We start from the raw sequence: 12,273 nt of genomic DNA, 5'->3' as shown, positions 1-12,273 counted from the left end.
CACTGTTTGTTATTTATTTAATTATTAAAGGAAGAAAGACTAAGAGATGGATGGTGGTTGGTTTATAAGGAAGAAAGTATTAGTTATTCACGCCTTCGATCATTTTGGTCGAGAACAGGTAGAGCAAGGCCTTCCTGAAAATTTGATCTTGGAGTTCAAACTTGTACTGCTGCGGACATTTAAACCCTAATGCAGAAAACGTTATAGCTAGAGAGAAAAGAATGTATTGAGTTACATAGAAAATGATAAAATTTTGGAAAAATTTTTGATCAGTACCCCTCTATTTTGATTCAAGTGATAATTTGGTCCCCAAACTTTAAAATGTGATAATTCAGTATCCAAACTTTCAAAATGTGACAATTCGTACTTGAACTTTTAAAATGTGATAATCTAGTATCTATCGTTAATCAGTCATTAAGTGACATTTGAAAAGTCAAAAAATGTCTTCTAATTCTTTTTATCAACCATCCAAATATCATTGACAACAAAATGAATAATCCCAAATTCTAGATTCTCCTACATAATCACCAACTTTTTTGAATAAAAGAAGCTATGATTTGGGACTGTTTAGTTTTTTCTCAATGTTTAAATGGTTAATAAAGAGAATTAAATGACATTCAAATGGACATTTTTGATTTTTCAAATATCACTTAATTAAGGAACTGATTAATAACATTATAACAAGTACTGGATTGTAACATTTTAAAAGTTCGAGCAATGAATTGTCGCATTTAAAAATTTGAGGACTAAATTGTCACTTGACCAAATGTGTGGTTATCGGTCAATTTTAGTGTAACCCGGTCTTGTATTCCTATCCGGTCCGGTTTTTAGACACTGTTGTCTGTATTTTCGAAGGAAAACTTTCGTCTTCGTCAGTGATTTTGGGGAGACTGGGGAGACTGGGGTGACGACTGACGAGTGCGGAGTGAAAGCAGAAGCATTTTCGTTGGAGAGTTGGAGGGACAGCCATGGAAAAGCCTCTTGTAATGCTCGATAAGGGCACAAATTGTTCTTCCTGGAACTACTGTGGCCAGAGATTGGCGACGGGATTGTTGGATGGAACACTTGTGATTTTTGATTCTCTCGAACCAGATTCCTCGACCTTCACCTGCACGTCAAGAACTAAGGTTCGTTAGTTGGTCTTATCTCTTCTTTCTATTTTTTTTTTTCTTTATAGCGAAGTTGTAAATATAATAGACCAAAAACTTTGTTAAAGCTTCCGCTTCTCTTGATGGAAGACACAACTGAAAATCGGTATAATCTGTCCGTTCTTGGTGCAATGTGGTTCTCTTGTGGAGTAATTTTCTTCCAGTTTGAGAATTTTTCTAATTATTAATTTAAGCACCGTTAGTTTTTTGAATTATTATAGTTTCAACTTTCATATTTACTCTGGTCGACTTACATGGCTTTTTCCATGTTTTAAGCTTTAAAAAAAGTAGCATTCGTATATTAGTAGTTGCTCATGTTCTATCTGAAGGAATCAGATCACATACCTCTAAGGTTGTGCTCAACATCTTCTCTCCTCAACGACCTCATTACTGAGGGGTAATATAGTAAAGTTATCATTTTTCTTGAGATCAGTCCATGGATGACCCGAAATGGAGACTTTCTGGTGGACTATATACCTAAATGAATTCAGCTTGTTGAGTCACTGTATGCAATTGAACCGGTCATGCAAAGCCCTCAATAAATTGCCAAAACTTTTATTTGTTACTGCAATTGCTGCTGTCTGTGGTAGCATTAGTCTAAATACTACTCACAAGTAATTGTATGCCTTATGCGTAATGAAGCAGAGAAAATGATTACAAACATGTTTGTCACTTGTGAGTCAGATTTAGACCATTGAAATTTCTTCTTTTTTCTGTTTTTCTCTTCAAAATCTTGGTTCATCCCAGCAAATATGAATTATCTTTGTGAGCGCTGACCTGTGGTTCTTGATAAGGCCTAGCCTGTTTGAAGTGGCATGCCTTTTGTATTGTATTGAGGCATTTGGGGGGAGAGAAATTTTAGGATCTTCATGGTGAAGAAGTAGCATCCCATGAGGAAATAGTTGGATCCAAGGTTTAAAGTATTGATACAGTCCAATACACCGAATAGGGAGCATTGGACTTTAAAATAACATTCTTTTATTTTTTACTTTTAGTTTTTTCTCCAAACATGTTCAGGGGGTCTGGCTACCCCCTGAAATAGGTTAACCCCGAAACTCCCTGTATTTTGTGTATCGGTGGGTCACCAATACGATACATATTGGCCGATACATTGCAAAATTTTGATTCTTGGTTGGATCTATGTGCTCAATTCTTATTCATCATTTTTTTTTTTTAAATTTTGAATCTCAAAGAATTTGATGGGGTAAATAAATACCATTTTGAGCCAGGTCCTTTTTTGTTTTGAAATAGAGAGAACTCTGGCCACAGCTGCCTTGTTTGTATCGTAAATGGATGGTATTTGTACAAAAGCCTTTTTTTATGCTTTTTGAGTATTATGCTAATACCTTGTATGCTATTTTCTTCTTGCAATGAAAATTTTGTGACCTATGAGAACTTATGAACCAAGGTGGAATCCATAGTCATATCCTTGCAAGATACAGTTTGGAAGACAGCCTTTCTGCTTCTTTAGGGCCCATTAGTAAGGATTAATGCTCATGTTCCAATATTCAATTTCTGGTTGAAATGTCACTTTTGACTTTTGCATACATTTTGTTTTTTTGTCCTTTTCATTTCTATTTAAAAGCACAAAATAGAAACCTTAGGGTTGAATGCATGAAAGAGGAAGAGAAATTGGGTATGTGTATATTTGTACTTTGAATTGGAAAAGAGATATTTATAAAAAAAAAATTAGAAAAGAGACGCATGTGACATCATGCATCCCTTAATTTCTATTTAAGGGGACTATAATTTTGTTTTGAAGTTTTGTATTTGACCCTTTAACAACAGCATTGAGCTACAAGAAGTAAATTCTGCAAATTCATCCTTCAAAGCTTTCGTGTCCGAGAACAAAATTTTTCTTTTTACAATCAATAATTTTTTTTCTATTTTACTTATTATAAAAAAATCTTTCATGCACAACAATGTTCTAAATTTTCCCAATATTTTTTCATTTAACTTTCTTATAGGCACATGGAGCAAGTATTACAAAAGTTATTTGGGTTCCTCCAGAGTATGGTGATGCAGTTGCATGCATTTGTGCAGATGGAACATTATTGCTATGGGAGGAAGTTGAGGAAGGTATAGGGTTATTTGGTTCTCAAATCAGGAAGAACTCCTTTGGTTCAACTTTGTATATCTTCAGTTTGCAAGATTTTTGTCTCTTTTCCATTAATGTTATCAATGTGGTGAGGTGATGGCCTATCATTTTGGCCTCTCTAGTTAAATGACTAGTTCCTGCAAAGATACTGAATAAGTGATGACAAGAAGATATATTCTAAATTTAAGATATTGATGCAATCTCTTAAACAAGTTAAATTAGACTGTAATTATGCAGGAAAAGAATGACGCTGAACATTTAGTTTGTAAGTTTTGTTTTCCAAACATAAAGAAGTTATGCTGGATAGACTAGGATCAAGGATCAAAATATTGATATGCCTGATACCAACAATTGGTATTGGTGTGTATCAATGATACTCTTGCTTTTTTTTTTTTTTATCAGCATGAGAGGGATGCCTTCTATCATCTCAAAGTTTCAAACCCCCCAACCCTGTGTGTATTGGTGTATCCACATGTCTCCTTGACTACCAATGTGGATACGAATACAATATGCCCGATATGTGGTATATTGTATCAATATTTTTGATCCTTGGCTAGGTAGGGACTAGGGAGTTACAGCCTTTGTTACCCAACGAAATTGGGGAACCTTGACTGTTTAATATGCCCTTTGTAGAAACCTTTTACCAGCATATCATTGTTGGAAGAAAACTTGAAAAAATTCTTCCACTGCCTTCTCTTTTTTTATGCTTTCTTTCTATTTTTGAACCAATACCCAAGCATGTCCCATCACAAGTTTTTAAAGCAACAGCACAAATATATTCTATATTATTTCAAATAATTAGAGATAAAAGAAAATAAAAAAGCTTTAAAATTACTTTGTGGTTAACTAGGATGACTAGTTGTTAAATTGACTTATTGACTAGCTGACCTACTCGATGCTTAGTCATCCTAGGCATGAGTATCAACTGACTAGCTAGTGATGCAGTCATCTGGCCCTCAACTGACTAGTTGATGCTTTGAAGGCACTGTTTTTCATCTGATTAGTGATACATGATAATGTCTATATTCAGAAAACTGACTTGTTTCCTTGTGATAAAACATAATTGCCAAAAGTATCCCTCATCATTTTTTTCCTTTTTTTAATCAATTATCAACCCTTTATTTGTATCTTTTAACTTAACATTTTTTTCTAGATATTCTTTACATTTAGTACTTAAATATAGATCTTTTCTATAGCTACACATTTGACAATAAAGTGACCTCTCCTTTTCTTTCCTTTTTGTCTATATTTTAGGCCCACAACTTCTAAAATGGAAGCTGTGCAAGCTCTTTGAAAGCAATGCAACTCAGGTGCTGGATGTCCAATTCGGAATTTCCCTTACAAGTTTGAAAATGGTCAATGCAGCTTCTAACAATTTTGATCAGTTTTTTCTTTTAATTATTTTTATTCCATCAAACTAGGTAATTTTCAGATGAATGTTGATTCTTGGTTTAACAAACTTTTTATCTGCCATATTTTTTTTTTTCATTTTAATGATTCTTGGTCTAAGCCTTGTCCCAACTATATGGGGTTGTCTACGTGAATTGTATTCCACCGTTCCACTCTGTACACCATTGTTTTACACATTAATAAAATTATTGTTTTATAAGGGAGGTTGGCTTACCCTTCTTAAGGCTACACTCCCTATCCTTCCAACTTATTTCCTTTTGTGTTCAAGATGCCAGCCAAGACGAGAAATCAGGTGGAGAAGCTTCAACATGATTTTCTTTGGGATGGAGGAGGGGAGAATACTATAAGAGGGATCATTTGGTTAGTTGGAACTTGGAAGGAGGCCTGCAAGAACAAGAAAGAGGGAGGCTTAGGGTTGGCTCACTTTTCTGAAAAGAATATTGTTCTCCTAGGCAAGTGGTTATGGTAATCCAAGAATAACTCTCTTTGGGCTTCTGTGATTCGCAGCAAATGTGGAGGTAGCAGATTAGGCACGGGCAGAACTCAATCTCTGAATAGATTCTTTTCGGCAAATCATTGGAAAGGCATAACCCTTATGCATCTTATCTTCTCCTCCTTATATTCAGTCTAGGTGACCTAAACCTAATCAAAATTTGGACTGGTCTTTAGTGGGAAACTCAACCTTTTTGTGTGTCATACCCTAAACTCTTTCGTCTTGTCCTAGGCAAAAAAGCCTTGGTGTCCTCAACCCTCATCAGAGACGGACTGGGATAGCATATAACTTCAACTTCCATAGAGACCTCACAGATAGAGATCTCCTACCTAAATTCTCAAATTTCTGAAGTCTATCTTTCTCCTACCCTCCTAGACAAGATAATTTGGTCATTCACTCCTAAAAGTATTTTCACAATCAAATCCTACTTTGAAGGGCTGATTGCTGCTTCCACTTCCAACTCTTTTCCGGACAGAAAAATCTGTCTCTGTCTGTTTTCTTCCAGATTTGCTTTCTATGGGAAATAGCTTGCGGCAAGATTAGCATTTATGGTCATGCTTGTGTTTCCTGCCTTCAGGAGTGTGAATCCATTAGCCATCTACATATTAATTTCCAAGTGGCTCATAGCTTATGTCAAGCTTTTTCCTCTCAGGACCTGATAAGAGATGGTAGCTTTTTCTGGGCTCCACCCAATTTTATCTGTGATTTTATTCATCAATGGCAGAGCAGCAAGCTTGGAAAGGGGTGAACTCTATTGGAAGGCAGTTATTCATGCTGTCATGGGGTGCATAAGAGCGGAACAGAAGAATTTTTGAGAATAAATGCACTAACCTGGAAAATCTGAGAAGATGTGCTGTGATCTTGGTCAATTCTTGGATGCTGACTCTTGGAGATTTTGCAATCATCTCCTGCTGCTGGTCAGATCAGCCCTCCTCTGTCTCCTAGACATTCCAACACCTTTATTTTTGCACTTCGATGGCAGAAGAGCCTTGGAGGTTCTCTCATTTTTATCCATGAAATAGCAGAAATCACAGCTACTATAAACTGCAAGTTCAGATGGATTCCAAGAAACCTAAATCAGGGATGGGAAGGGATATATTGTATAGTGCTAATAGATTACTTTGATTGACTGGGCTTTTTCTTTTTGTTGCTAAGCCCTTTTGTACATCATTCATGTACATCCTCCCTCGACTTTGTTTAATGAAAGTTTCTATTTCTCAAAAAAATTATTGTTTCTATTGCTGAATAAAAACTGTTTGAATTCTGTATGTGTATATATTTAAACTTTTCTGTTATTTTGGGAAAATTATGAACTTGGCCAACCTTAGACGGTTCCGTTTTAGGACAGCAAATTTTCAATATGTAAGGTGATGCCATCTTTTAAAAGTTAATTACAATTTGGAGATCATGTACGCTTGTTTAGAATCATTCTAAGTATGCATTTTATATGCATAATTTTGTATTTTTGGAGATCATATTGAAGGACATATATTTCTCAAATGGATGAAGGCAGTGATGTTACTGTCAATGGTATCGTCTCGATGCATTGTTTCCTCTTCCAATAGAATTTACAATTACCGAGGCCCTCAAGTTGGTGCAGTAAAAGATTTATTTGTTGGTTATTTAGTAAAATGAAACTTATTTATTTCCATGGAAAAATGATACATGTTAAATTTGTAATAAAAAATATTAAAGATTATAATACATGAGATTGGGAACAAAAACATATAGTGGGTTTATATTTACTGTTTCATTTCCCACTGATATAGGTTGTTGCATATTCAGATGGCCATGTTAAGGTTTATGAGCTGCTGGACCCATTGTTACTTAATAAATGGCAACTTCAGGTAAATCATGTTAACTGATTCTATCTTGTCATTGTATTAGGTTCTATTTCAGAATCTTGTAGGTTAGATTGTTGAGAGGCTGTTTTTCTTTTCTTTTTTGATGAATTGCTAAAAGGTTGTTTGATAACAGCTGAAGTGGCTGAACTGAAAAGCTTATTGCTTTTTGTCTTTTGGTAAGTTTTTGATGAGGCCGTGGGCTCCTTAATGCTGAAGATGAAGTTGAGTAGATTACTAATTTACTATACCCCTTGTGTATTTTTTTATGTAATTATTTTATCCACTAAAAGACAAAGCAATAAATTGTTTAGTTCAGCATCTTCGACCATTATCAAACAGCCCCTAACATTGATAGGATTTATGTAAGATAGGAAGGATCAATAAAATTTAATTTAATGTAAAATCTTGTTTTCATTTTTACACGCTTGTGCTTAACATGGTCTCCCTGCTAGTGGTCTAGTAATGGCACAGAACAACTAGTCAATGCAAATAGTGGCTGCTCAATTGGATGCTTATGATGGTATTCCAAAATGATTCATCTTGGGAATTTTGGCATGATTAAGCAGAGGAACTAGCCACCTCCTGTCCCCCACTATATGATTTTTGGCATTATTAGGTAGAGAAACTTTTTGGTACTCCAAAATGACTCATCCCCCAGCCCCCCCCCTCCTGGTTGTTTACAAGGCTGAAAATATTCATTGCTTGGCCATTGTTGAGCCCCATGTAGATTTGATACATGTACTAAGGATCTAGTGACAGTACCTTGTGGAGGATCTCAAAGAGTCCCTTTAAGTAATTGATCATGGCTACTATATATTAGGATCTCATAAGTTAATAATGGCATCAGTAGGACTGATTGAATAAGAAATCTTGTGTCATTGGTCTACTTCCATGATTACCGTATGGATGGGAAAGGGTGGATCTAAAGGAGAAAAGTGAGAGTAGGGTAAAACCAAGTAACCAGGAAGAAATTCTTGTAGAAGAGGTCTAATTTAAGGTGGTGAACAATGACAAAACCACACTTCTCAACTTGGGATATTTCAGTCAAGTTATGGAGATTCATGAATGGCAGGTAAAAGGTGTGTTGTTATGTGAGGGATGCACCTTTAGATCCACCCTACTTTAAAGGAGAAAGAAATATGAAATGTCTATTAGACTTTCAGATGCTAACGTTATGCACAAACCTTTACAATATATTCTTTTTATCTTTTGCCAGGCGGAATTCCAGAATGTAATTGATTCAGTAGCCATGTGTGGGAAGGCGTCATGTTTGTCTGCATCCATCTCTTGGAATCCTCAAATAAGTGAAAGCCATCATTCAAGTTTTGTTCTGGGTTTTAATTCAGATCTACCACAATTCAACTCGTCCAAGGTATATAATTCTCTACACAATCTTCCTTTTTCGTTGAGTTTTCTTTTTTAAAGGAAATGCATTAAATTGATGCTCCCAAAATCTGGTAGAATAGTGGATGTGTCTTCTCATGTAGGTTTGTAAATGGATTGGATCTGTGTATAGTCAAATTTGATCCAAATGGATTCTAGCCATATGTGTGTCTGTGTGTGATCCTTGATAAACCAAGTAATGGTATCTTCTTTCTTTTTTTCTTGATAAATAACCTCATTTTATTGATTTTAAAAACTATTAATGGTATTTTCTTAGACCCATTTTTTTTGTTGAAAATACGTAGTTAAACCAGGTGTACATGATGCATACTCTTTGGGCCAATCCAAGTGGTAGATCCCATGTTTTTGACCACTTAAGGTAATAGTGCAACTTAGTTGGATTTGGGACATTGTCCAGTCATTTGTTAACTCTATTTTTATTTGTACGAAATGAATAAGGTTAGTGGTGGCCTGGTGGGTGCTTCAGTAAAGTAGCTAGCTTTTTCAAATGCAGAATTTCTTCATACTTGTAAGAGTAGGTATTGCAATGTTAAGTTTTGAGGTCCATGTCCAGGATTTATCTTTTGTGTTTTCAAAACCAGATTACAAAAAGAAAAAAAAAAAAACAAAGAAGAATATTGCACATCCGTATCCCAGGTTTGCTTTGAAGACAAGTTCCGGTAAGTGCAAGTGAAACAAATGAAAAGATTATCTCGTTCTCATAAATATATACCACACAGGTTTGGGAATTTGATGAGGCTCATCAACGGTGGCTGCCAGTTGCAGAGTTAGCTTTGCCTGGAGACAAGGGTGATCAGGTTTATGCAGTTGCATGGGCACCCAATATTGGGAGGTAAGGATCTAGTCTGGTAAATTTGCAACACACACACAAATGTTCCTGTAAATTTGTGGGATCTAAATGCACTGTGTGTGTGGTTGCTTGTTAAAAATGAAGGTCTTACATGTATTGGTGACCTTTGACATATAACATATGCTATGTTTAAGTTGATTATGACCTCAGTAATTTATTGTTACAATCCATTTGTCCCACGTTGCTAGTATGGGATGCTAATGTGAGATATCCCACATCGGTAGTATGGGATAAATGAAAGTCTTACATGTATTGGTGACCTTTGACATATAACATATGCTATGAGTTGATTATGACCTCGGTAATTTATTGTTACAATCCATTTGTCCCACGTTGCTAGTATGGGATGCTAATGTGAGATATCCCACATCGGTAGTATGGGATACTGTTGTGGTATATATGTGCTTGGGTTCCCTCCCTCTATTTAGGGGTGAGTTCTCCCAAGGCATGTATCAAATGGTATCAGGGCCTACACCATGCCTCCATGCCTCCCAGTTGCAATCGTGCGGCATGGGTGGTGACATCGGTATTGCAGTGTTTGGTCGGGGCTAGGTGGACTAGTGCAAAGCCAGCCTGCATGGGTGCCGGGATTATGGAGTGTGGTGAAAAGTTACAATCCATTTGTCCCATGTTGGTAGTATGGGATGCTAATGTGAGATATCCCACATTGGTAGTGTGGGATACTGTTGTGTGGTATATATGTGCTTGGGTTCCCTCCCTCTAACAGCTAGCTTTTAGGGGTGAGTTCTCGTAAGGCACGTATCATTTATCTTGTATTGGGTTAGGAATAGGAAAAAAATAATATGTTATGATAATAAAGTTTTTAAAACTTGTCTCTAGGCCATATGAGGTCATAGCTGTTGCAACATGCAAGGGGATTGCACTATGGCATCTGGGATTGAACGCTGACACAGAGGGAAGGCTTTCTGTTGAGAAGGTTGCATTGCTCTCTGGTCATGAAGGCGAGGTATGCATTTTGGACCAACAAAATAGGTGTGGAAGTATAAACTTGAACTCGTAGCCTGCTGTATCATTCTATCATTAATTGCCATAGATAATTCAAGTGTAGATCGTTAATTAGTCTACTGGTAATGATGCTTGTTTTTGTTTAGGTTTGGCAAATGGAGTGGGACATGAGTGGAATGACTCTGGCAACAACAGGAAGTGACGGGGTAGTCAGATTGTGGCAGTCTAATCTCAACGGTGTATGGCATGAACAAGCTGCCCTTGTGTCCACCTCGTAGAACCTCTTTCCCATTCAATATATTTCAATGGCTTTGTCCCATTCAATTGAAAATGTAAAGAACCTAGCTCAGCAGTATGTTAGGCAAAAAACTCCACCAAATGTTTGGAGTGGATACCGCTGGAAAATAAGAGCAAGTTCTTGAAGAAACAGTTGTCATTTCTAGCCTATTTGTGAAGGAGATATTAACATATTCGTTGTCACCTCTTACTCTTCAAGAGCGCCTTCGTTTTGACTTCAAAGTTTGTTTGGTTAGTGAGGAAGTGGACGGAAGGTCGGAAGCTTCAAACTCCATGTGATTGCTAGAGTTAGAAATTCAAATAGCCATCATCTCTCCACGGTGTTGCTGGGGGTTGGAGTGTAACTGTCTCTCCAATTGTTGGATGCCACCTTTGAAATCTATAAATCGAAATGCAGGTTTACAGTTTATGTGTGCTGCTTTGATATAGGAGGATTTCTTGCATACCAAGAGATCAGTGGGGGATTAACTGAATCAGCACTCACTAGGCCTCAAATTTTGTAGTTGGAAGAGATCATAAAATTTTAAGTACAGTGTGAAGTATGGATACAAGTATTTCACTAGTCAGAAGGCTTGGTGGATGGGGTGAAAACCAAAGACAAATTGTCTTTTCTTGAAAATCAAGATAGAGTCTACCATATGCAGTGCAGAGATGGAAACTTGACAACACCTATTTTTCGAGTGCCATTATACCAGAGCAATCTTGTTTGCAGCCCAATTAGGAATTAACCCAGAAGAAACTCAAGGATCCCAACCAACTTTGTATTTTCGTTTCCATCCGGATTACTTCAAAACTAAGCTCTGTCAAAAGAAGTGAAATCAAAAAGCACATAGCAAAGCCATTTGGAACCAAGCCAACTGGAGGAAAAAGCTGAAACTTACTGGCTTCCATGATTCAAACTAGCGTATCAATGGTATTCGAAAATCTGATTTCGAATTCGAGATTTGACATAATCGAATTGAACTCAAATAATTCGAATATCTAATCGGTCGAATTAAGATATCCTATATAGTTAATCGGATTCGAATTCGGGTATGACCTGATTCAATTCAATAAATATCCGAATTTAATAATATTTAAATGCCTTATATAACTTATATATAATAATTAAATTATATAAATAATTTATATATTTTATATAAATAAAATATTTATTTTATATATTTATTAATTAACTAAAATAATTAATTTGTCAAATTTGAATTGAATCAAATATTTGAATATTTAATTGGATTTGAATTCGAATATAAATTTTTAATATCCATCAGATATCAAATCAAATTTGGATGTCAAGTTTTCTAATCAGATTTGTATTCGGATATTACTTGATCCCATTCGAACTTGGTCCATTTACACCCCTAATTTAAACCAAGCCCAACGGCCTCCCATCAATCACCTCCTATTTGTTCATGATTTGTATTGCTATCTAAAGATTTGAATATTGTACATACAGAAAGCAGAAGAATTCATGCCACTACCGCAGTTCAAAGCAGAATGGTGGCTCCTCGTTGAGGGACTGAAGAAAGCCACGAGTTCGGGATCAAGACTCTGATCGTTTTTTGTGACGCAACAGGTGTTGTAAATATGATAGAAGATGAAGCAATAGTAGATTGGAATGTAAAGCATATTCAGGAGGAGGAGGAGGTAAGAGGAAGTAGGGGTGCAAATTGATTGGATCATGATCCGATTCTATTTGGTTGAATTTGGATCACATCAGTTTGGAAGTAGGGGTACAATATATTATTTATATTGTTTTTTTAATT

At 36.1% G+C, this 12,273-nt stretch overlaps 1 protein-coding gene across 3 annotated transcripts; it reads left to right on the top strand.

Annotated features, from left to right (window-relative positions):
* Positions 1 to 788: 788 nt before the first annotated feature.
* On the top strand, positions 789 to 10,693 carry LOC104600326 (protein SEH1-like). Of its 3 annotated transcripts, none has more exons than XM_010263207.3 (8): positions 789 to 1,127; positions 3,116 to 3,227; positions 4,501 to 4,601; positions 6,919 to 6,996; positions 8,210 to 8,365; positions 9,117 to 9,229; positions 10,088 to 10,214; positions 10,360 to 10,693. In XM_010263207.3, the coding sequence occupies exons 1-8, from the start codon at positions 969 to 971 to the stop codon at positions 10,489 to 10,491; spliced, it is 978 nt and encodes a 325-aa protein (XP_010261509.1). In that variant the 5' UTR covers positions 789 to 968; the 3' UTR covers positions 10,492 to 10,693. The 3 variants fall into 3 exon arrangements, with proteins under 3 accessions (XP_010261509.1, XP_010261511.1, XP_010261510.1); XM_010263209.3 differs by having other exon boundaries at positions 790 to 1,127; positions 10,088 to 10,240; positions 10,360 to 10,573; XM_010263208.3 differs by having other exon boundaries at positions 827 to 1,127; positions 4,501 to 4,556.
* Positions 10,694 to 12,273: the final 1,580 nt, after the last annotated feature.

Source organism: Nelumbo nucifera, chromosome 1 (assembly GCF_055504915.1).
Source record: "Nelumbo nucifera cultivar China Antique chromosome 1, China Antique-T2T, whole genome shotgun sequence".
Taxonomy (NCBI): Eukaryota; Viridiplantae; Streptophyta; class Magnoliopsida; order Proteales; family Nelumbonaceae; genus Nelumbo; species Nelumbo nucifera.
Note: the sequence above shows the minus strand (reverse complement) of the source record. Positions and strands in the feature narration are given on the sequence as shown.